The sequence below is a fragment of the Polyergus mexicanus genome, unplaced genomic scaffold, assembly GCF_030449975.1.
Source record: "Polyergus mexicanus isolate NDT 795.1 unplaced genomic scaffold, iyPolMexi1.0 SCAF_23, whole genome shotgun sequence".
Lineage (NCBI taxonomy): Eukaryota > Metazoa > Arthropoda > Insecta > Hymenoptera > Formicidae > Polyergus > Polyergus mexicanus.
Window position 1 is genome coordinate 1,442,107 of NW_027223343.1, and position 26,908 is coordinate 1,469,014.

The 26,908-nt window shown below is 26.9% G+C and overlaps 2 protein-coding genes and 1 pseudogene across 2 annotated transcripts; all 3 read left to right on the forward strand.

Moving 5' to 3' along the window:
• The first annotated feature begins 1,252 nt into the window (after positions 1-1,252).
• On the forward strand, positions 1,253-4,217 carry LOC138942741 (luciferin 4-monooxygenase-like). Its single transcript, XM_070313208.1, has 9 exons — positions 1,253-1,297; positions 1,383-1,434; positions 1,526-1,654; positions 1,801-1,975; positions 2,101-2,606; positions 2,687-2,864; positions 2,981-3,202; positions 3,600-3,829; positions 3,931-4,217. The coding sequence occupies exons 2-9, from the start codon at positions 1,423-1,425 to the stop codon at positions 4,126-4,128; spliced, it is 1,650 nt and encodes a 549-aa protein (XP_070169309.1). The 5' UTR covers positions 1,253-1,297; positions 1,383-1,422; the 3' UTR covers positions 4,129-4,217.
• A 1,690-nt stretch (positions 4,218-5,907) lies between these two features.
• Positions 5,908-10,580, forward strand: LOC138942742 (uncharacterized; annotated as a pseudogene).
• Positions 10,581-12,709: 2,129 nt separating this feature from the next.
• On the forward strand, positions 12,710-26,563 carry LOC138942743 (uncharacterized). The gene is made up of 16 exons (XM_070313209.1): positions 12,710-12,944; positions 14,882-14,982; positions 15,181-15,300; positions 15,899-16,106; positions 16,371-16,846; positions 17,396-17,573; positions 17,696-17,917; positions 18,101-18,330; positions 18,915-19,064; positions 21,452-21,568; positions 22,381-22,588; positions 23,731-24,206; positions 24,841-25,018; positions 25,087-25,308; positions 25,599-25,828; positions 26,135-26,563. The coding sequence occupies exons 2-16, from the start codon at positions 14,968-14,970 to the stop codon at positions 26,294-26,296; spliced, it is 3,192 nt and encodes a 1,063-aa protein (XP_070169310.1). The 5' UTR covers positions 12,710-12,944; positions 14,882-14,967; the 3' UTR covers positions 26,297-26,563.
• The last annotated feature ends 345 nt before the right edge of the window (positions 26,564-26,908 follow it).

The window sequence follows — 26,908 nt, forward strand, 5'->3', positions numbered from 1 at the left end:
CACATCACTCTTTCTTTTTCCCACTCTTTTGCCCATCTACAATACTTTTCCTGTGAAGCAGTCAAATTATTTTTGATTTTCAATATTTTACAAGTCTTCCCGAGTATCTTTGATCATATTATGGCGATCATATTTTTGCATGTTATATGTTATAAAAAATTTTTAATGTCGAAACAGTTTGCCAGAATCATTTCGAAGAAAAGGAGAGAGAGAGAGAGAGAGAGAGAAAGAGAGAGTGCCTTGATCAACTTTTAAAAAATCAGCATTTCATTAATTGATGTCATGGGTATGCTTCTCTTTATCTTCATTATTTTCTGGTAATTTAGGAGGAGTCATTCTGGTAATATGTAACGCATTGTCTGACTTTCCTGAAAATAGTGGAGTTAACAGTAGCAACAGCACAATCATCTTTTCATCATAATCTCTCGTTCATACGTAGATCCTCCAATACGATCTTATAATGGTGACCAAATATTTTTATGATCTCAACATCGATTTCCAATTTTTCGCCGTTGGTAGCTTTATGTTAAGTATCTTTTTAATGACAAAATAAAAATTGTCAATTCTATTGTAAAGTCACGCTTCTATCTCATAAACTCACGCTTTTTTCTTTCTACTTTTCACGTTCTGCTGCTATACTTTTGACTTCCTTACTTAACATCTATTTATCTACGCTCGACACTGATAATGATTACTTACAATTTCCTTTCATCAGTTTTATAAATGCAATGTATGGTCGAAGTAATACAATTTGTCTATAAAAAACTATGGATTTACAAAAAATATTTGACATTCGCTATATATATATATATATATATATATATATATATATATAAATCATTTAAAAGAATAAAGTAATTATCGGGATAATTTTTTAATTTTATTTATATTACTTGTATCGGATATTGTCAAATAAAAAGGGAATAAAAAAGATATTATATATAAGAAAACGCTTCTCACTCTAACAAAACAAACTATAAAAAAGTGCACGGTATGTCGGTGTTACGTTTACTTTTTATTCATATTATATTTCTGACAAAATAATGTATATTTTTTTAACATAGTTCTATCTTGAAAAAATGCATTTTTATAAAGATCGTGATATACCTACATCATAAGTAGAAAGAAATTTGGGTAGGTATATATAAGGCACAAAATTGTAACATATACATATATATATATATATATATATATATATATATATAACTGAACAGATTTCTGATCAAAATATTTTCGTTTAATTTCAGGCTAAAGGACATTTGGTATCATAACAATACTATGTCGATAGAAATTAAATGTTAGTCATTGTATAGCGTTGTGACGTACAATAGTATTATTCTTCTAATTTAAATCAAAGTATTCTTTTAATTTTCTTATTGCAGTAACGTAGGAGATAAAGAAAAACACCGAAATACCAGCAATATGGCATCCGAGGTAAGGAAAAATTATTGTATATATACTATAAGATCCATTTTATGAAATATCGAATAAGATATAAAAGGTAATAATATTATATATATTTTAGTCCACAGTTCCTTTTAAAATACAAAACGATGTATTGATTGGCGAGGAAAATTCAGTCGATAACAAATGCATCAATATAGGGGAATTGATTTTGAATAAATTTAAATCTAAACCGGACTTCATTGGCCAAGTAAAACGCATGATAATAATAAAAATTATTTTGCACATAATAAATATATAGAAAAAGATTCATTAATTCAACGTAAAATTACATGATTCTCTTAAACATGATGCATTATTATTATTTTATTGCAATGCAATTGATGCGTATCGTAGGTGGATGCAAAGACAGGAGAAGAAAATACATTCCAACAAATGAGAGAACGGAGCGTAAAATGTGCACTATGGCTGAAGAAATGTGGCGTTGAATGTAACGACATTGTCACAATGTGCACGTCCAATCATTTGGATACTTATATACCGTATTTGGCATCTCTGTATATTGGTGCTAGTTTGTGTGTATGGCATGAAAGTCGCTCGAGTAAAAATTGTTCTTTCTCTGAATATTCATTTTATCTATCTTTAATGTTATATATATATAGGATATTTTGTATACTTAATCATCAATATTTTCAGTTAATTTAAGACACTATTTGCAAAGTGGTCCAAAAGTAATTTTTACCGATATTGATAAAGCTCCGTTAATTCTCAATGTGGTAAATATGATGAAGATTTCTACGAAAATTGTTGTTTTAAATAAAAAAAGCAACGAGGAAGAGAAATTCGAATCTCTAAAATCCATCTTAAACAGCGATTTTGATGAAGACGAAATCAATGAATTTACTTGTGCAAAACTGGAGAATGACAGGCATATCGCAGTGACACTGTTTTCTTCCGGTACAATCGGTGATATTCGCAAACATGTGGCAATTTCACACGCATTTTTCACATCTCCATCGAACCAGCAAATACCCGTTATGTCATCCAATGATGTAGGTCTATGGGTCGAATCCTTACACTGGAGTATCAGTTTGCTATTAACAGTTCGCGCTATTCTTTCGTACGTAAAGGCGGTAAAAATAAATGAATTTTTAAACCCATCGTTTGAAAAGTGTTTTTGTGACATTATACAAAAGTATAAGGTAAAGTTCAAATATGTTTTAATCCCTTGTTGTGGAGAATGTATAAATTATAAAATATTCGTATTTTTTTTTTTTTTTAGGTAACTTGGGTATTTCTGAAAATTGCTATGGGTAACGATTTTTATAAATTTAACGTTTTTAAGAAGTACGATGTCTCTTCTTTGAAACAAATAATATTCGGCGGTAGAATTTCTCTAATAAACAAATACGAACAATTTGTCAGTTCGCTGCCAGACGCTTCTGTTATTCAAGCGTACTGTATGTATATATCTATTAAAATTACAATCAACAATCAACGATAGTGAAGAAACGATATGAGAAACAATAATGACGCAATATAATATTATTCGTGTATTGTTTTTGCATTGTTTAAGGTTTACCTGAAATGGGTGTGGTCGCTTACCAGCGAGAAACTGGAAAAAGTGGATCCAGCGGTTACGTGAGTAAAACTGTTCATTTGATGATTACTCATTATGTTAATGGATCAATCTTAAAATCAAACAAAATGGGCATTATCTCTTGCAAATCTTCGTATTTGATGAACGTTTGCTTCAATTCTATGCCCGGAGAATTAGTACCTGTTACCGATAATAGTGGTTAGTTACAATTTTATTTAATTGATTTTATTATTGATACATGTAGGCGGCTTAAGTAATACAAATAATTAATTAAAAAAAAAAAAACACCGGCATATATATTATATATATAGATATAGATATATAGAAAATCGTCGACATTAGTTATGTACGTCAATCATTATGAAGAATATTAAAATCATTGGTTTACTTTTCTTCCTTTGTAGATTTCGTATATTCTTACGCAATTTTTTATTATCAATAAAATTATAAATAAATAAATAAAAAAAAAATAAAAATTAAATATTTGGTTTCTGTTTTCAATATATAGCGTGTGTAACATGTTAAAATGTGCGTGGGTTTATTTTTATGTATGTTAAAATTGTGCTTTTAATAAAATATCGCAATTTTTTTCCAGGATGGTTCAATACCGATGACGTAGGCTATTACGATTCCGATGGTGATATCTACATCCTGGATCGTAAAAAATATATTATACAATACAAAAAAAGTTATTTTTTACCGGCACATATTGAGCAGGTATTACTAAAACATCCGGAGGTAGAAGATGCCGGTGTGATACCTATATTTAATACTTTTGATTGTCATCATCCATTGGCGTTTGTTGTACGAAAGAAGGGATCAAAGGTTTAGAATTGATCATTTTTTTTTTTTTTGATCAAATTAAAAATAAATATATTGATAATAAATTGATTTATAAAAAAATGTTCTTGTTTGTTATACTTTAGGTAACGCAGGAAGAGTTAATACAATTTGTAGCGGAAAATGTGATCGATTGCATGAAGCTTCGTGCAGGCGTGCTGTTCAGGCAGGAACTGAAATATTTGCCTAACGGATGGCTGGATCGTAGAACTCTATGTAAATGGGCAAAGGATGATCTAAAGGATAAAATATTTTTTGCTAAGAGAACATCTAAAAAAGCTTAATTTACTTATATTAGCGCTATGTTCATTTTATAGTCTGCAAAAATGGATATTATTTAAATAAGCTGATGTACGACTGTAGGATTACATAATATGACAAAACTTTAATGTGCTGTAATCTGTAATATAAATATATGACGCAATTGCCATATTAGGCTTTCAGTAAAAAATAGATATACAATAAATATATACCTGCATATATATGTATATATTGCATGAATATATGTAGTGACAAATATTTTTTTTATTATTTAAATACATTTTTCAGTAATATGTGCAAATATGTAAATTAATTATTGAATTGCGAACGTGACAGTCGCATGCATAGTGTGTAGACTTTTCTCATATCTGACAGGTCCTTAGAATAAAAACTTATATACGATTTTTATTTAATTTAATATTTTTAAGTTCCTTATTAAAGAAATATTATTTGTACATGACGTTTAATAGAAGAATTAAAATATTTTTAAATTACAAATAAATATTTATTTTTTACACTTACTTATATATATATATATATATATAAGATATTTATTTTAATTATGTATTATATATAAATTTTGTAAAACAGTTTCAAAATATGGTTCATGAATTTTGATGTTCATTAGAAACATATCTGAAATGATTTTATTATTCTTGAACAATGTGTAAAAAGAAGAGATAGTAGTGTGGTTATTTTATTCTATCTTTTAAATTAAAAAAAAGTTATTCGTATGTCAAATCAAGCTATTCACGTACTTACACTCACTACCGTAGTGCACGTACGGAATGATGTCGCGAATATTTAATCATTTTTATATCAAAAATTCTTGACAAAAACTTTTGTGTAATTATTTCGTATACTTACTACATTGTAATCGTGAGCTTTATTTTGCTTATAATGTTTTTTAAATTTATTCTATTATACTCCGTTCGTGAGATTATTTCGAAATTCATATTAAGAAAATAAACAAAACACGAAAATAAACAAAACTATAATACATAAGCTATCAAGATTATATCGAGAACTTGCTACATCTGAATTTAACTGTAATCAAACGGAAAGAAAAAAATATGTATAGGAGAGAATATTAGATTCAAGAAATTAATACAATTTAAATTAAATGATGTAATATTGAAACCAATTAAAGACTACGATATTACGAAATCTAATAGTCTAATTAAAATATATAATGTAAAATGTGCTTTAAATAAATATTAATGTTAAATATTATTTAAAATCAACAATTTATTTAAACATTGTGTAAATATTTATGTATACTTGTCTCATTAGCATAATAAAATTTTTGGTGTAAATAGCATTATTTTATTGAACAATATTTTTATCAGCAAAATCTATAAAAAAATAATATACAAAAGAAACATATTCTAAAAAAAAAAACATATTGCTTTAATTAAATTTACATTATTGTATTATTTGTAAATAATGTTAATTAATGTGTATAAATAATTAATTATAAGATTTTTTAACAGTCTAAAACTTTTCGAAATTGATATTAGATTATCAAATTGATAAATATATATATATATATAACGTATAGATTTATAGAATATTTAACAGCATTTCTAATCAAAATATTTTCGCCCAACTTTTAGATTGAAGGACACTAAACATTATGTCAATACGGCCTCGAACAAAATTAAACGTTAGTCATATAGTGTGTATCCGTAGTAACAAACAATAATATTATTCTCCTCATTTTACATATAATTTCAAAGTATTTCTAATATCATTATTATACAATACAATAACATAAATAAAGAGAAACTTATTACAGTAATATGGCACACGAGGTAAGAGAAAATTATATGTATACGTCATAAGATTCTATTTTACAAAATATTTAAAGAGATAGAAACATTATTGTATATATATATATATTTTAGCTCACAGTTCCTTTCAAAGTAGACGATGCATTGATTGGAGAGGAAGATCCAATCGATGACAGATGCATCAATATTGGAGAATCGATTTTGAACGCATTTAAATCGAGACCGAATTTTATTGGCCAAGTATGATTCATACTAATAATAATTAAAATTATGCTGCACGGAAATAAACCGAAAAAAAAAAAAAAAAAAAATTATAAATTATCAATATAAAATTACATAATTCTAAATATAATGCATTACATTATTTTATTGCATGTTACCTGCCATAGGTAGATGCAACGACGGGAGCAGAAAATACATTTCAGCAGATGAGAGAAAAAAGCGTAAAATGTGCATTATGGCTGAAAAAATTAGGTGTTCAACGCAATGACGTTATAATAGTGTATTCTCACAATCATTTGAATACTTATATACCGTATTTAGCGACTCTGTATATCGGGGCTATTTTGTCTGTATGGTATGAAGGTCGAATAAGTAAGTAAATTTTTTTTCTGCATTTCTGTTTTATTTATTATCATGACAATATGCATGTATGTGTGTGTATATATTGTACTTAATGTGTAAAAATATTTTTAGTGAATTTAAGATACTTTTTGATGAAAAGTAGCCCAAAGGTAATTTTTACTGATTTCGACAAAGCTGCGTGTATTGTCAAAATCGCAAGAATAATGAATATTTCTACAAAAATCGTGATTTTCGAAAAGAAAGACAAAAAGAAAAGCAAAGCAAAAAGCAATGAAATAAACACATTTATATCTATGGTATCGATATTAAATGGTGCTTTTGATAAGACTGAGATCGACAAATTTTCTTGCGTAGAATTGGAAAGTAGCAAAGATACCGCGATGATAATATTTGCCTGCGGCGTAACTGGTGCGATTCCCAAGGATGTGGTAATTCCTCATACATTTTTCACAGCACCGTCAAATCAAGAAATACCCGTTATGGTGTCCGACGACATCGGCTTATGGCCTGCATCCTTAGGTTGGAATATCAGTTTGCTCTTGACAGTTCGCTCTATACTTTCCTACGTAAAAGCGATTAAATTTCATAGATTGTTTGACACGGATGATAAATCTCACTTACGTAACTTAATAGAAAAATACAAGGTAATATATAAAGATATGTTAATCTCTTGTTGAAGAAATAAAATATTTATATATTTCTTTTTTTTTTTTTTCAGGTAACTTGGATATTCCTTGAAACTAGAATGTGTTTCCAATTTTCACCACTTGACATTTTTAAAAATTCTGACATCTCTTCCTTGAAACAAGTGCTAATTGGCGGTAACCCACTTCCAAATTGTATTTATGAAGAGTTTATCTGTGCGCTTCCAAATACCTTTGTTATTCAAGTATATTGTATGTACATTTGTCATAAATATAATTAACAATCAATGATAGTGACGCAAAATCTAATATTAATAACTCTTATATTGTTTAAGGTCTGCCTGAAACAGGTATAATCGCTTATCAGCGAAAGACTGAAAAATCCACATTTAGCGTGAGTAAAAACGTTCATTTAGTATTTGTCGATGTAAAAGACTGTTTACCAGTAAAACCATACAAGATTGGCGTGCTTTGGTGCAAATCTCCGTCTTTGTTAAATGCCTATTCTATTTCTACGACGCTCACTATGACAGCTACCGATAACAATGGTTAGTTATAACTTTTTTAATTTAATTTTATAAATTATGATATATATATATATAATGTCTGAAATTATAAATAATTAATAAGAAAACATTACGCGGACTATCAGTAGAAGTATTGTAGATTATTACTGGCTATACATATTTTTCAATTATTTTAAATGATAAAAAAATTATCGGGTTATTTTTTGTATATTATTACGTGCAATTGTTTAAAATACTTAGTTGTAAAATAAAAAAAAGGAAAAAGAATAAAGAGATTTGATATCTCATTTTTCTCTTTTCACATTGCTCCTTAATATTTGATCTAACGCATATTCTAGAGATATGTATACCGAGAGATGGTAATAATAATCATCTTCTTATATTTATTCAAATTATACTTGTGTAATGAAATATTGCGCGTTACTCAGGATGGTTCCATACTGAAGATGTGGGCTATTATGAACCAAATGGTAATATCTACATTCTCGATCGAGGTGAACATAATATAAGATATAGAAACCATTATGTTTTAATACCGATAATACTTGAGTGCTTAATAACATGTCATCCGGGAGTATCCGCTGCTTCTGTAGCACTTATATGGACTGTTTTTCATGGAGAGCATTTAATAGCATTAATTGTACGAAGAAAAAAATCAAAGGTTTAAATTTGATATTTTTTCTCGTAAAATCAAGCAAATTTATTTATCATGCATTTACATTTCTATGTTTTAGGTGACAGAAGAGGAGCTGAAGCAATTCGTTGCGGAAAATTTGCATCGCAATTACATACACCTTCGTATGAGCGTGCTATTCGCTATAGGTCTTCCGGTACTTCAAAATGGATTTTTGGATCGTAAAGAAATTTGTAAGATAGCAGCCAAATTATTATACAATAAAACACTATTATCTGACAATCGTGAAACATCTCTATGAAAATATTTTTAAATATATAAGCTAACGTATATAACAAATAACGAATAGCATATAGAAATAGTAAAATTTTACAGTGCATTTTATCATAAAATCATGACACACTTATCACAAGATTTTGAATAAAATATATATTTTATATGTTTTATATAAATATTTTTAGTAATAAATAATCTTTTGTTCTGCAAATATAATTATTAATAAAATATATGTTGTATGTATATAAATGTATCTAGAAAAGTTGAATTATTATACATATACAATATCAGTCGATATACATCGATATACATAGTGTATGTGTATGTGTGTGTATGTCTTGATAATGTGGCATTTGTGCGATTATTTTGTCTTAGATATTTATAAAATTTTAATCATAAACTTTATTTTTGTTTTAGAACGTTTCTTTAATATATTTGTTATCGAAACTTATATACATATATATATATTTGTTTATCGGATTTACTAAAAATTTCTGTCAAATTATATTAAAGAAAACTGATAGTAATAATAACTAATTAATAATTATAGCAAAGGGGAATTTTTCCTTCATTCTTCGATTTTTACACCATACTTCGTGTTACAGTTTTTCATTCGTAACTTGTCTCTTCATTTCTTTTTTTTTTTTTTTTATTCTCTGATGTCATCAATGGAGATTAAGTTTAATAAAATAATTTAATTATCGATTAAAAATATCATGACATGTGTTCTTAAAATACAATATAAAGCTTAAGAATAATGTAGATGTATATAAGGTATTATTATTTCTTCTAAATTTAGCATTGAATATTTTTATTACGTAAAACTGAATTTAGAAAAAAATTAGACTTGAATAAACATTAATTAGGTAATTTTTAAATTCTGGTTTCGACGATGAAAACGTTATCATATTACGTCATATTATGTTGATCATTTACATTTGTAATTACAATTACTCTTTACGAAAGAAGACTGACTAAATGAATTTTACTGAAAATGCTGACACATGGATTTAATCTCTTAACGTTTGTTCCTTTTATCGTTACATGTATTTTTTATCGCACATCATTACATCGTATCTTTTATTTAAATATATATATCGCTACAACTTTGTTGTATTGGCAAGAAAAATGCTTGAAATTGAATTAAACAAGTATTTTTATATATAAATAAATATCTGTTTTTTATCAACAAATTAAATAGACAAATTTTGTCAAATTTAACAAAACATATCATAAAAACAAGATAAATTTTTTTTGAAATAAATGATAATTGATATCAGTAAAAGTAGATAGAGAGATTTATATCTTATTTAGTAAAGGTAAATAGATAGGTAAGTAAATATATAAGTACGTAACTTTAACAATTTTATAAAATTACTTTAGGTCGGCCTGACGATGATACTAGAACATAAAAAATGTTTGAGATAATGGCTATTGCTATAATCACATAAGAATACATTACGCAATAATAAAATAAACAATAGGACAATAGAATTTATGAACTGTGTTGTTCACACAAATCGAAAGCAAGATGGAGAGAGGAATATTCGCATATAACTTACAATTGCCTTCAAGTACGAGGTATGATAGTTTATATTCGCCTACGAGCAGATCGTATCATTGTTCGTTTATCTCTGCTTTGCATTTATATTGTAGAACTGAAGTGATTCTGAAGTAGTGTGTAAAAACTCTTCTCATCTCTTTCAGATAAAAAATATATATACCTTGTTGTAATTAGTGTATTAGCGATTTGTATTCAAATTCGAGCAATTTTTAATAAAATAAAATATTTTAAAAGATAAAATACGTTATGCTGATGCAATGCAGTTAAATTGTATGTACCAATATTTATATAGGTAACGGAGCAAGAATTAATAGACTTGGTGACAAATAATATGATGGATCAATACAAAGTTCGTGCTGGAGTTATTTTTGGACGCTTTACCCTATACAGGTACAGGCAAAATTGCGAGAAAAGAATTGAGAGAAATGGCTAAGAGACTAGCCGTCGAGTAAAATAGCATATACCATATATTGTACAATATATATATTTATATTTTCTATAATTATTATTTTTTATCTTTTTTGATGATCGTATAAAATTAAAAAATTTACATAATTATTTCACGAATAATTTTAGATTAAAATATATAATTAAAATGGCCATTTTGTTTGTTATAAGACTTTTCAAATGTACACACATTTAAATTCTGAAAATTTCGCCCAGTGGAAATATTGTACCTTATCAAAAAGTAAGAATCGAATTTTACACTAAGAATAACCTTTGATTTCATTTTGTTTTTGAATTATACAATAGAAATTATATGTCATGAAGAAAAAAATTGTATAGCGTCAATTGATTTATATAAATTAAAAGTCAAACTAATTTTTTTCCAGAATAAATTAATTAAATGTTCAAAGAGATATCCATATTAACTTTCAAACATTTTTAAATACTTCTTTACAAATTTTGTGTACCTTTCATGATGGCATGATTGATGTATGAAGAGTTTATATATTCTGCTTTACGTTTTCATTGATTATTGAAGAGATATCTAATCTTCAACATAAAAATTAATGGGGAGAAGATGAAATAAAATTTATTCATTAAGAAATTATTATTAAGAAATTTTATTTTACATTGATCACACGTAATTAGCAAGTTTAACATCATTGTAAAAGTATTGTACGTTAAATACATAACAAAATGTGGCGCGTGATAATCGCGTTTGAAAAAAAAATTCCTTCTATTATACTGTAATAAATAGTTAATCCATAAGATACTTCTCGTTTGATTGCATTTTTCAGCGATATACTATACGTCAATTTCATTTTTAGACCATGTGCTTTTTAGATCATTGACAAATGCGCCGAATTTGTAAATAATAACTCTTATTGCTTTATACAATAGCATTACTATTATAAATACAAAGCTATTTATGCCAGCTTCTTAATAGGCTGATAATTATAATTTTTATAGTTTACTTGCCCTTCGATAGTTTACGTGATATATTATAAGAACATTTTTTGGATACTAGTCACAATATAATCAATATAGTCGATTAATATAAAAACTTATTCTTTGTGAAAAATTAACAATTTTTAATATGAAAAAATATTTATTAAAAAATTAAATTACACATTAATTATTTACACGATGGGCAACATCTCGCTGATTTGATCTTCATATATTCTTAATATATCAAATGTAAAATGTACGATTTTTAATAACATTACAAAAATGCGAACTCTATATACAGGATGTTATTAAAATAAGAGGACAAACATCGAGGGCGAGCTTCCCACACCAAACATGAAAAAAGTTCATATCAATATTTTCATAAGGTTGCACAAATTGAAGGCAGTTATTGAACATCAGTTAGGACAACGCGGGGAGATACCATACGTTACAATTATAAGTTCTGACAGGTCGTTATTACATTAATTATTACAATAATTAATAATATGAGATAAGTGAAATACAATCAAAATATATATTAATGAGTAAAAGTGTGTGTACACGAGGACGATTAGAAGTGTATGTGGTAAAGGTCTGCGTCGCTCGTATATGTTAAATTAAAATTAGAATTTGAATCGTATAAGTTTTATTGCCGAAGCAAGCACCTAAGTTAAACTTCGAGGAACTAATGATATGCAATCGAGTAATTATCAAATACATTATATTGAAGTATACGTTAATATCATATACATATTCGAAAGATGACATAATTATGCAAAATAAATAATAATAATAAACAATAAAGTAGTAACAAATCTTTTATTAAAAAGAATTTATGGCTGATAAAGTTTAATTAAAAGCATAAAATGCCGGAAAAATTATCATGTTAGAATACAATATATAAATGAATGTGTTCAGATAAACGGGTGTTGCTTGTCTCAATAAAATATCAAGATGAGCAACAGTTTTCATCCCTTTCTAATCATTTTTATTCTTCTCGCGAGTTGTGTCTAGCAGAAAAGAAAAATTTATGCACATTGTGTATCGTCTCAATTATTTCTTACTCGATGAATGTTTATCTTATCTTAATAATCTTACATATCGTTGTTTTATGTTACATACACAAGTAGAAGGCATGCGTCTATATCTTTGTAAGTTTTAAATAGTGTTATGAGTCACAGAACACCGTCAGTAATCGCTCAGTCACTATACACGGTGCGATCAGTCAGTACAATTTTTGAGCACATTAAGAGTATTCGTGCCGCGGTAAAAACTTCTTCACGAGCAATGTACAATTAATTGAAAAAAAAACAAACAAGTCAGTATTATTATCATGTAAAAAGGAGCGAGTGGAGTGCTTCTCAAAATAAGTCATTAGTAAGAAATTGTGCAGAATTCTTCGATTTGTTCTCGAGAGATTGGTACGTATTTTCGCACGTTTCGACATTTACTAGTATACAATATTATTCTATTCTGTGTAATCCGACTTATCAGATATAATAAATACTTAATTCTATTTTAGAATTTTTTGACACACGTATTTTAACTTTTATGACACAAAATATCTATTTATATTCTATATTTATATATGTGTATATTACATTTTATCTTTTATGATAATAAATTATCTGCATATATATCCGAACGTTTCAGGTCATCTATTTTCAGCATAGTATAATGTTCTAATGTCAGAAAATTGGATACTTACAATCACATAAAATAATACCTAAAAAAATTAAATTAATGTTTCGTAAATATAACACTCCGCGAAAAATTGTCACTTTTTATGAAATACATCTCGAAATCTCGGAAGTGGTTGCATCAATTTTATTTAAACCGTAGTTGCGCAAGACAAAAGTTTACATCAACGTTATAACAGAAAAAATATCGTTAGATGTTCTGTTGCAGATAAAGTTCTGGAGATATGTTAACTAAGAATAAATTGTTCGTATTTAAAAATTCCGAATAAAAATTACTTGATAATGTCCTCGTTAACATAATCGCATGACCAATCGTTTTACAATATATATAAATTGACCGCACTGCTTGATATCGCGTTCTGAATTACAGCAATTTTATTTTAAATTATTTTAAATTATTTTAAATTATTTTAAATTATTTTAAATTATTTTAAATTATTTTAAATTATTTTAAATTATAGATATTTCAAATCAGCTCGATGATAATGTTAAAATGTCAAAAGTATATAATAATAACTATTGCAACAAAATCGAGGTTACATTTTACACACAAATAACAGCGCAATAGAATATATAATCTGAATTACTGATGCAGCTCGCAAGTTAATTGCAAAATGCATTTAAGAGAGGAATATAACATGCATCTGGAACAAAGTTGACGCAAATAGAAATTATATAATGACAATTGATATTTGTCCATGATTATAGGAGCGTGTGTTTATTGAAAAAAATGTGATCTTTATGTAGGACAAAAGCTCTTTTTATCTGAATATAAAATATCTTTTTTGTTATAATTAAAAAAGTAAAAATTCTTTTATATTATAGAAATTTCAATTACATCCTGAATATTGAAATAAAAAATTTTGAAAGCACAATACGTAGGAAGGCACATACGTAGATTTCTTCCGAAAAATGTTGAAAAACATTTAATAAAATATATTGTTTTAACTTTAAAGAAGTTCAAATAAAGTTTGTGTTTTTAAATATCGTGATTATTTATTTTGTATCTGTAACATATATATAATATTATTTGAGATTAAAACTTTTTTTATTACTTATTTTATTTTGCATCTGTTTCTGAAGATTTAAAATATTATGAAAAATAAATATTTATAAATACATTCGTCGATAAAATTATCGTAATTTTTGACATGAATTTATCTTGCGATAATTTTGTTGATCAGTGTACCATATATATATATCTGCATATTTGCAAATTTGTACAAACTTTTGCATATTTTTACATATTGCATATTTCTGTAAAAATTTATACATATATACGCATATTTTCTAAATTTCAGTGTATATAATCCAAAAAGGATAGTTATGAAAATACTTATACGTCGCTTTATCTTTCCTGTGCGTGGCATTGTCTCGATAAAATACAAACCGTAAGATTTTTTGAATGATATTTAAGAATATATATATATATATAACAATAAAATTGTTTATATTAAATTATGCCTATTATAATATACGCAATTATCATAATCATTCTTGCTTTGATATTAAATTATGTAATATTATTTTAAAAAGAAGACACTTATTTTATTGAAAATCCTTTTATCTTATGTACCATTACATCGACAATCAATTTTAGTTTAATTAATTGAGATGCCCAAAAAACAATTTATTTAATGCAATCATTTATGATGCAGTGGTATCATCGAATTTTGCTACGTCACTTTTTAATCGTATTCAATACTTCATATTTGGAATACAAAACTTCAATATCTCTGGCGAAATGGATAACTTGAAGGTAAATGCAAAACAAATATTATGAGAGAATAATCTTTTTATATAATATTTAAATGAAAATCACTAATATTTAAACAAAGTAATTGTCAATATGACGCGAGACATGTACACAGATTAAAAATACGAAAATGCAAGTTTATATTAAAGGGTTGCAAAAATATGGTAATTTTTTAAAGAAACAGACATCTATTATTTTCAGAATTTTACTGTGGAAAATAATGTTTATAAAGGAAGAATACGATCTCATACTATTAAGTATAAGAGTCTTGGAGAGTTAATATGGACTAAAATTGAAAGCCATCGAGATAAAATTGCATACGTAAGTCAATTTTTGTGTTTCAGCAAAAGAGAACTTTTTCAAGGGTACAATACTTAAGCAAGTTAGAAAAAGAAATTTTATATTAATAATCTTCTAAAAAAGAAAAAGTATATTTTCCATCTTTAGAAAATTATTAATCGCCTTTTTCTATCAATGTGAATGTGTTTATAAAATACACAACATAGATCTATTCGCCGGTTTAAAAAAAAATTCATCTTGGAAAAACGTAACAAAAATATATAAAGTGAATTTTGCTAAATTCGCTTAAGATTTTTATTCTGCTTTACTTAACTTTATTCTAATGTCAATAAAATATATAATATACATATATGCATCCGCGTTTAATCCTATAATATTCGTTATATAAACAGGCAATATACATATATATATAATAATTAAGTAATATAAGTTTACAATCGTTTATTTTTCATATTATTAAATACAATTTGCATATTAATTTCATATTAAGTAAGCATTTTTGAAAAAGTGCAGAAGGTATTTCAGATCCACTCAATGTCATTTTCATTATGACTATAAAATTTATAATAAAACGCACGTTTGGTTTAAGATACTCTACATAATAGCAATAATATTATAGTTGGATGCACGCACTGAACAAGTAGTTACGTATACAGAATTACAAGACAAAGTTGTAAGATGCGCGTTGTGGCTACAAGAGCAAGGAATTAAATCCGGCGATGTTGTCAGTGTGTGCACAAAAAATCATCTCAATTCCATTGTGCCTTGCTTGGCGGCAATTTATGTCAACGCGATCTTTAATCCGTGGGACGAGAACATGGATTTTCGTAAGTTCTTCTGCGATGATAGTTAAAAAAAAAAAAAAAAAATGTTCTTACGTTATATTCGATTAATAAATAAATAATCAGCGATAATATAATTCCAACCGCGGTAAATATAATTTTATCTATATTAAATTAATTAGATCTTGTTTTTTTTTTATTATTTATTGTTAGTTGCGTAATAACGCGCGTCTATGAATTATTTATTTTATTCAGTGTTTTTTATTTGTTATATGCAGCTTTTATTAATTATGCGTTATTTGTTCTTAGGAAGCGTGCTGCATTTTATGAAGCTGACTACTCCGAAAATAATCTTCTGCAGCGAGCGACCCGTAAACGTCATCTCGAGCGCGATAAAAGAAAGTAACTGCAAGTCTACGATCGTGATTTTCGGCGATTATCCTGGCGCGTTCTCATTTACCGACATTTTGAACATGTACAGCGATGCGGAAGTGGCGAATTTTCAATATGTCGATGTCGATGACATCAAGCAAACGGCGTACATCGTGCACTCGTCAGGCACTACGGGGATGCCAAAGGGCGTTGAAATATCCTATTACAGTCTATTACTTCTCAGCGAGAATAACAACATAAATATGACCAGTGTGATGTCAATGTGGTTCTCATCATTATACTGGTTTAGCGGGATAATGATGAATCTAAAATCGATCGTGCAGGGCTCCGAAGCGATTCTATATCCGGAATTTGATGAAGAGATGACATGTCGACTGATTGAGAAATACAAGGTGAGAATAAGCTAACGGATTGCTCGTGCAGCAAAATTATTATTTTATTCTATTTATAAAAGTTTTTTTCTTTTCCGAAGTCGTGAGAGTAAATATTTTTAAATATATCTGTATCTTCCTTTGATTTGCGATAAAAATCAATAATAGCTGAGAGAGATATTAGAAGTATTAAACTTGTAGATAGATATCTTTTTATAAGCTATTAATATGAAAATAATATTGCACTTGCTCACGAAATTAATAAAATAATAAAAATAAAATTAAGTATTATTTTTTTTTAAGCAAAGAAATTTAATATATTCAACATTACATAATAATTTATTATTCTTAAAAAAATGTTATTAATTTGCTATTAAACTCATTTATCATCTGAAGACTTTACAATTTAAATTACACACAAAAGTTTTCAAAATATTGAAAATATCTTCTTGTGTACTGTTATAATGCATGCTTACTCAATAAATTACATAACATGTTTTATATTTACACACGACTGGCATATTGCAATGCAAAAACATGAATCTTTTTTTTTTTTATTTTCCTATTCAGATAACAGTGATGTTTCTAAGCACGAGTATGATTAATCGATTTCTTAAGGCGGGCTATGTAGAGAAGTATTCATTATCATCTTTGAAAGTCATATATTGTGGCGGTGCAATAATTAAGCCAATAACACAAAAAGAAATGAGACGTATTTTACCGCATGTTCAAATATCACAAGGTTACGGTAGGTGTATCATTCTAATATAATAAAATATTATAAATATATAATATTAATATATAATAAACAATATCTAATAAATAAAAAGATTTATTGTAAAAATTCGATTACTTATCTTGTGTTTCTAGGAATGACAGAAATCGGTGGAATATCGACATTGCAGCTTTCGCATCACAAAGATGGATCTTGCGGAACGGTAATTGAAAATGTGCAAATGAAGGTCATAGACCCAGAAAATGGGAAGGTCCTTGGGCCGAATAAACCAGGAGAATTATGGATAAAGACGGCTTACATAATGAATGGTTATTACAGGAACCCTGAAGCGACAGAGAATATTATTGACGAGGAAGGTAAAAAACTTCTCTCCTTCTGTGCGTATGCGCGTAAACCCTGTTAGTAATATATAATTAAAAATTTAATTAAGTTAATATTATTTATGTGAAATATTTATTTATGTCAATAAATTATAGTGATCAAAAATTTGATTAATAATAATAAAATATCCCGTAAAGTAAGTTTGTGAATTTTTTTAGGATGGCTGCATTCGGGTGACATCGGTTATTTCGATGAAGACGGGGAACTTTTCGTTATCGACAGGATAAAAGAGTTTATAAAGTACAGAGGATATCATATTTCACCTGGAGAAATTGAAGGTGTCTTATTGTCACATTCAGCTGTGTTGGAAGTTGCAGTAACAGCAATACCTCATGCGACAGATGATGAACATCCTCTTGCTTATGTTACTAAAAAACCCGGTGCAAAGGTACAATCTTGTTGCGATTATAATGAGATCACCGAGCAAAATTCTATGAAACGATATCTTAGCAATCGCGAATTGATAAGTTTTGTAAATCGTTCAAATATCTTTTTTTTTTTAAATTTTTATATGTATGTATATAATACAATTTTTAATAAGTTTATTTCTAAGATTTTTTTTCCCATTCTTTTCATTCTTTAAACATATTAGAATGAACATGTGTGTATAAATTTTATTTATTAATATAATAAATATATCTTAGATTAATACATGTAACTTAATTTAAATGTCAATTATACAAAGAATATCAGAGATCGTGGTGCAAGTAATATGACGCAATTTATTATACAAATGCAAATTGAAAATATCAAATTTTTTTTATACAAGGTTTTGTTTAAAAAAAAAAAATCGACTTTAAAGATATTCTGCGCGCACTTAAGTTTATGCGCATTTAATTAACGAATGGAAATAATTTCTTATACTCGTTGACTTGCATTTGCATAAAGAAATCACTTCCATTTTTTTGTTCCAAGATTCTTGGTACACCTTGTACAATTGTTGAGAGAATATAATTATTGTTATATGTGTAGGTGACGGAGCAAGAATTAATAGACCTGGTGGCAAATAACATGATGGATCAGTATAAACTTCGCGCTGGAGTGATATTTCTGGATGCTTTCCCCTATACAAATTCAGGAAAAATCGCCAGAAGAGAATTGAAAACAATGGCTAAAAAACTAGCGATTGAATAAAATAATGAATTATATTTATATTTTTATGATTACTAATTATTATATTTATATATATATATATATATAATTAATAATAACAATTATACTTAATAATATAATAATTATACTTAATTACAAGAATAATAAATTAATTCTATAATTAATAAAAAAAGCTTCTTTTTTTTTAAATTTTAATATTTAACTTTTTCTTCATAAGAAATATTTTTTCTCGTTTTTTTAGTTAATTTTTTTATAAGTATTCTTTCTCTCTCCCTCCCTCCCTCCCACTTTCTCTTTTCTCAAACTGATCGTAAATATCTGAACTTTTAAAATTATTATTAGTAAATTATATATTTCTTAATATAATATTTTTATTCTATTTTTTTATTTCAAATTATATATTCTAGATTAAAAAAAAAAAAAAATGATTTGCAATAAGAAATAACGTGTGCGATTACATTAAGTCGGTTAAAGTTACAAGACATATTTATAGCAACAGCAGTAACAATGTCATGTTAGAAAGCAATTACCAGAAAAGGAAGTGATATGCATGTGCGGCATTTGAAATAAAAATAGCTGCTTTACTTTGCGTTTATATAATCTCGATTATTGCTGAGACTCGTGAGAAAAGTCTATGCTATTCGATCGATTTGCATGTCAAACAAAAAGCAGTTTTCTTCTCTGATATGCTCCGCTTTAGTATGTGACGAGCATCGATATAAGTTAGCAATAAGTTTATAAATATAAAAGAGAGAGGGAATGTGTGTGTGTGTGTGTGTGTGTGTGTGTGTGTGTGAAATCGATATTTTTCTCCAACACGCATATATTTAAAATTTTTTTTTATGTAAAATGAAATATAAATTTATAGCATTTACGTAATTGAATAATACTCGTATGTGGAACAGCGAAAGAGAGATGATAAACATATTGATAATAAATCGTTGTGTATTTAAAAAGATATGACAAAGCTGCAAGAAAATGATAATATGCGAGATGGAGCAATTATCAAATATATCGTATCTAAATGTATATATTTCGTGTTTTTTTAGAAAAAAATATACTTAAAAGATATGTAATAGAAATATATTTTTAAAATAATTTAAAAATGTATAATTAAAAATAAATAATTTAAAAATAATTAAACATAATTATATAGAAATATTTAATTTAAAAATATATTTTACATATATCATTATATTATTACTATTTCTCGCATAATATATGTGTTTATTTTGTTTTAATAGTTCAAGGTTTAAAGTCTGTTATTTATAGCTACAGTGTTGGCTGCAGTGGTGGTATTAATTCAGAGTTTATCTTTTTCTCTCTTATCTCGTGTGTATAGTAATAGCGAGTAAAGCAAAAGTAGGAGGAATTACTTCTTATTACTTCGTGTAACAGTTGCATCGCGCAATGATATGACACTTCGAGTACAATCGCGAATGATAGAACACTGTGAGTTTTCGTACAGTCACGATATATCAGTTCAAACACTTTTTAAAGTGTTATTCACATCGTAGCATTACTCATAATAGGAAAGCAGTTAATATAGTACGCGATTAATTAAAGAAACAAGTTAACATTGTATTGTGTAAATAAAAATTTTTAATTAGTCTTTTCGAGATGAGCGATCAATAAAAAGCTGTGCACAAAACTATGTTTTCTTTTCGAAAGATTGGTATATTTCTTTTATCGCAATATTTATTAATATATTGTATTATCGTGCGCAAATTTGACTTATTGTCAATATGTATTTAATTTCATTTTAGCAAATTTTAATTGTCACGACGACATATATCTTTATATTTTTCAGTGTTGAAATACTTTAATTTTTAAGCAGGTGCTTAGGCAATAACATCTGTGTGTATGCGTGTGTTTTTTTTGACAAACAAATATGAAAATAAAAATATAAGAAATTTATTTAAGAAAATTTTTCAAATTATTATTTTAATTGTCAATTTTCCTTAATTTGAATATTTCATATAAAAATTTTTATTATGTATACTATATTACATTGTATTATACATTCTTTGAATCCAAACATTTTATATAAATATTTTATTCAATATATTAATAGAGAGAGAGAGAGAGAGAGAGAGAGGTGTAAAAGAAGGAGAGAGTTGCTACATCGCCGTTTTATTGCGTTCAACATTTCATATCTAGAATCTAAAACTCCAATATCTCTAGCGAAATGGCTACGAACGACTTAAGGGTAAGTACAAAAACATGCGCGTACGTATTATGATTAATATGTTTATATAATATTTAAACAAAAAGTCACTGTCAATATGGCGTAAGACATATAGATTAAAAACACGAGACGCACATTTGCTACAAAGGCATGCAAAGATTTGTACTGTTTTTTTTTGTTTATTATCAAATTTATTTATTATTTTCAGACTTTTACTATAGAAAATAACGTTTACAAAGGAGAGATAAAGTCTACGTATAACTATAAGAGTATTGGAGAAATAATGTGGGATAAAATTAAAAGTCATGGTGATAAAATCGTACACGTAAGTCAATATTTACATATGATATCAATATTGAATGTTTTCTAATAACGAGAGATTTATCGTATCAATATAATCACTCTTCCATTAATATATTTATAAGATATTATTAACATAGACTTATGTTCTTGTATCTTCCTCTAACAATAAGATATGCTCTCAAACACAAATAAGTGTATATAAAATGAAAAATTTATATATTATTTAAGCATTAGCTAGAGAGTTAAAAAAGTGGAAATATTATTTTTTTAAACCGTTAAAACGTTATAGTATTCCTTAAGGTTAAGAATATGTCTTTTTTACTATGCAATATCATTACAACTATATGGAGAAAAATAATTTTCTTTATTAGCAAATTTTTATGCCATCGAATTATGAAGCAATCGAATCATTATATAAATAGAAAAAAGACTTGTTAAAATTAATAATAATAAATTCATATAATTAAAATACAATATTGAACTATAATAAGTATCAGACACAAAAATGGCTACATTTTGCACAATATCATCAATATCATTTGTAATCGTATATCTGAAACTGACAGTCATATTGTTAATAATTTACAATTATATGCAATATTAAGAATCATTTATTTTGATTCTCAAGGAATTCCAGGGTCTCTAAGAAAATAGATACATGAATTTTGTGTACGTACAATTTGGATATTAATTTCATAACAAGTACACTAAGATTTTCGAGAAATTACACAAGACATACCTTAAAACCATCCAATGTCATTTTAATTATAAATAAATAATTTATAATAAAATGCACGTTTGGTGATTTTAAGATTACTCTATTTAATGTTATAGTTAGACGCATGCACTGAACAAGTAGTTACGTATGCGGAGTTACAAGACAAAATCGTAAAATGCGCGTTGTGGCTACGAGAGCAAGCAATTAAACCCAACGATGTTGTCAGTGTGTGCACAAATAATCATTTCAATTCCATCGTATCCTGCTTGGCAGCAATTTATATCAACGCGATCTTTAATCCGTGGAACGAGAACATGGATTTGCGTGAGTTCTCCTTCAGTGGCAATTAAAAATTATTACGTTATATTTGATTAATCAGAAGTAATTTAATTCCAACAATGGCGAATATTATTATCTAGTTTTAAATTAATTATATTTTATCTTCATTATTATTTAATTGTGTTATCATCTACGTATTATTTATTTCATTTACCATTTTTCTTTATGCGTGAGTTCTCCTTCAGTGGCAATTAAAAATTGTTACGTTATATTTGATTAATCAGAAGTAATTTAATTCCAACAATGGCGAATATTATTATCTAGTTTTAAATTAATTATATTTTATCTTCATTATTATTTAATTGTGTTATCATCTACGTATTATTTATTTCATTTACCATTTTTCTTTATGCGTGAGTTCTCCTTCAGTGACAATTAAAAATTGTTACGTTATATTTGATTAATCAGAAGTAATTTAATTCCAACAATGGCGAATATTATTATCTAGTTTTAAATTAATTATATTTTATCTTCATTATTATTTAATTGTGTTATCATCTACGTATTATTTATTTCATTTACCATTTTTCTTTATGCGTGAGTTCTCCTTCAGTGACAATTAAAAATTGTTACGTTATATTTGATTAATCAGAAGTAATTTAATTCCAACAATGGCGAATATTATTATCTAGTTTTAAATTAATTATATTTTATCTTAATTATTATTTAATTATGTTATCATCTACGTATTATTTATTTCATTTACCATTTTTCTTTATGCGTGAGTTCTCCTTCAGTGACAATTAAAAATTGTTACGTTATATTTGATTAATCAGAAGTAATTTAATTCCAACAATGGCGAATATTATTATCTAGTTTTAAATTAATTATATTTTATCTTAATTATTATTTAATTATGTTATCATCTACGTATTATTTATTTCATTTACCATTTTTCTTTATGCGTGAGTTCTCCTTCAGTGACAATTAAAAATTGTTACGTTATATTTGATTAATCAGAAGTAATTTAATTCCAACAATGGCGAATATTATTATCTAGTTTTAAATTAATTATATTTTATCTTCATTATTATTTAATTATGTTATCATCTACGTATTATTTATTTCATTTACCATTTTTCTTTATTTTACATAATCCTTATTAATTATGCCGTATTTGTCATTAGAAAACACGCTGCATGTTATGAAGCTGACTACTCCGAAAGTAATATTCTGCACCGAGAAATCCATAAACGTTATCTTGAGCGCGATAAAAAAAAGCAATTGCAATCCCACTGTTGTGATTTACGGCGATCACTTCGATGCAATCTCGTTTGCCGACATTTTGAGCATGTACAGCGATTCGAAAGTGGCGACTTTCCAGTATATCGAGTGCAATGATATGAAAAAAACAATGTGTATCATGCACTCGTCAGGCACTACGGGAATGCCAAAGGCCGTTGAATTATCTAATTACTGTCTGTTGCATATAAGTGAGAGTAAAGACATAGATTGTACCAATGCGGTGTTGATTTGGTTTTCACCACTTTATTGGATAACCGGAATAATAATGAATTTGATGACGATCGCGCAGGGTGCGAAAATAATTCTTTATCCGGAATTCGACGAAGAAATGATATGTTTATTAATCGAAAAATACAAGGTGAGAGTCGTGAAAAAGAATCTACGATAACACCGCTTGCAATAAGATTTATCTCTTTTACTTTACGTAAAAGATAAAGGACAAAAAATTCTTTATATAAAGGATAAAAGACTTTTTCTTTTTATCTATTGTCATAAATGCGCGCGAATAATTTTAAATTTGTCTCTTTTTTTTACTTCAAAATGATAACTGAGACATGTTAGCATGTGATTGGAACTTGCTAAAAAATATTTTATAAATAATAATAATAATGATGTTACTGTTTGATTTGCAAAAATTTTTTCATCGAATAATGTATTGTTTAAGCAAAATTTAAGTTCTTAATATTGTGTAAATTTATCTCTCTTAGGAAAATTTGTATTATATATTATTGTATTTTGTAAAATCTTTACGTCATCCGAAAACTTGCATTTGTGAGTAAAAGAAGTGTCTATTATAACGATTATTCATATGCTAAAATATTATTATAATAATTTAAATAAATTCAAGTTACAATATCAAAAAATCATTTTTACATATATTATTATAATATTATTTATTAAATAAATTAATTAATATATGCACATTTTACATTTTTGTATATATGGTAATAATAGAATGCAAAAGCATAAATCTTTCTTGACTTTATTATTAGATAACTTTGACTTTTCTAAGCACGAGTATGGTCACGAGGATTCTTAAAGCGGGTTACATAAAGAAATTTTCATTATCATCTTTAAAAGTCATTCTCTTCAGTGGTGCATTAATTAATGCGAAAGTACAGGAAGAAATGAAATGTATCTTACCACATGTTCAAATATTACAAATTTTTGGTAGGTTATTATTCTAATATACAATAATTATATATTTTATAATTTAATCATCCATATCTTGTTTTTAGGGATGACAGAACTCGGTGGATACGGGACAATGCAGAGCTCAAATAATAAGAATGGATCTTGCGGAATAGTACTCGAGAATGTACAAATAAAAATTATAGACCCAAAAAGCGAAAAGATTCTTGGCCCAAATCAGTTGGGAGAATTGTGGATAAAGACGGCGTTCATGATGAATGGCTATTACAGAAATCTTGCAGCGACAAAGAATATCGTTGATGAACAAGGTAAAAGTACTATGCAAATAAATTTTCATATTAGTAATGTACACTCGTTCCTTTTTAAAGAACCTTTCTAATAAAATAAATTTCTAATAAAATAATCTAACAAAATATCTATCCAGGAAAAATGATCAGATCAAATCAGATCATATCAGATCAAATTATATCCGATTAGATCTATTTTTATATTCATCTTAATCTAATTTGATCTGATTTAAAATCATCATTTTTTTCCGGGTAGTAGTAATATCACATGTAGTAATAATACCATGAAAATGAATTCAAGTTTCTTGTAGGATGGCTGCATTCGGGTGACATTGGTTATATTGATGAAGATGGGGAACTCTTTGTTACGGACAGAATAAAGGATCTTATAAAATACAGAGGATACCAAATCTCACCTGGAGAAATCGAGAGTGTCTTACTATCGCATCCAGCAGTGTTTGAAGTTGCAGTAACAGCAATTCCTCATGCAACAGATGACGAACATCCTATTGCTTTTGTCATCAAGATGCCTGGAGCCGAGGTACAATCTTGTTGCAAATATGATATGAGGCTACAGAGTATTCACAAAAATATTTTATAATTTATCAATTGCATGGAAATTTTAATCTTCAAAAATTTTTATAATAAAATTTGTTTAATAGATCTATTGTCAAAAGTATAAATTTCTATTTCCTTTTCTTATAATAAATTGCAGATTAATTTAAACATTAATTGCGTATGTGCGTTAAAATAATTATTTTTATAGATTGTTTTTTAGTGTAGAATATAAAATGTTTTATAAAATCGAGTATGCTATGTTGTAATAATCAAATTGTGTATGTGTTAGGTGACGGAGCAAGAATTAATAGACTTGGTAGCAAATAACATGATGGATCAATGCAGGCTTCGTGGTGGAGTGATATTTCTGAATGTTTTACCCCGTACAATTTCAGGAAAAATTACGAAGAAAGAATTAAAAGCTATGGCTAAGAAACTAGCTGTAGAGTAAAAAAAAAAAAAAGACTATTTATATTTATTATCATAAAATTACATAATTATAATTTGATCTTTACTTATGTAACCGAGCATTTATAAAATTTTTCCAAATTATAGATAAGTAGAAATGAATTAAATACATATACATATTTAGAGACAATAAGAAATAGAATATATACGTGTATATAACAGAGAGATTTTTATCTATTTTTTAATCCCTCAAAAGTAGAATGTATAATTGTAGAAATAGGTTTAGTGGTTTTTACAATATGTCACGATTCGCTTGTTAATTTAAATAAAGTTAATAAAGAGATAAGAGATTCCCGTTTATCTTCAAATTGTCTTTCTTATAATTACGCATTTCTTTTCCTCTCTTTATCCGTTTAGATAAATCCAATCATTTGAACTGGGAAAGAAAAATACATTTTCATTGAATTTAAATTGATACTGATATTTATGTATCAAAAAAAATTATAAAATTTACATAGGCAGCTACATATCTCTTGTGTAATTTATCATTTCCTTCTGCCGTCTTTCTCATAATTTTCGTCATTACATAATTTTACGCGCATCCCTCTTACTAGAGAAAATATTTTACGTTTTACATCTATAAAATATAAATGAA

Excerpts from the sequence above, each read along its gene's own strand:
- LOC138942741 (XM_070313208.1), top strand. Across the intron at positions 1,976-2,100 it reads ATCTCTGTATATTGGTGCTA|TTAATTTAAGACACTATTTG; the intron begins GTTTGTGTGTAT and ends CAATATTTTCAG. Across the intron at positions 2,607-2,686 it reads ACATTATACAAAAGTATAAG|GTAACTTGGGTATTTCTGAA; the intron begins GTAAAGTTCAAA and ends TTTTTTTTTTAG.
- LOC138942743 (XM_070313209.1), top strand. Across the intron at positions 15,301-15,898 it reads ATCGAGATAAAATTGCATAC|TTGGATGCACGCACTGAACA; the intron begins GTAAGTCAATTT and ends ATAATATTATAG. Across the intron at positions 18,331-18,914 it reads CTAAAAAACCCGGTGCAAAG|GTGACGGAGCAAGAATTAAT; the intron begins GTACAATCTTGT and ends TTATATGTGTAG.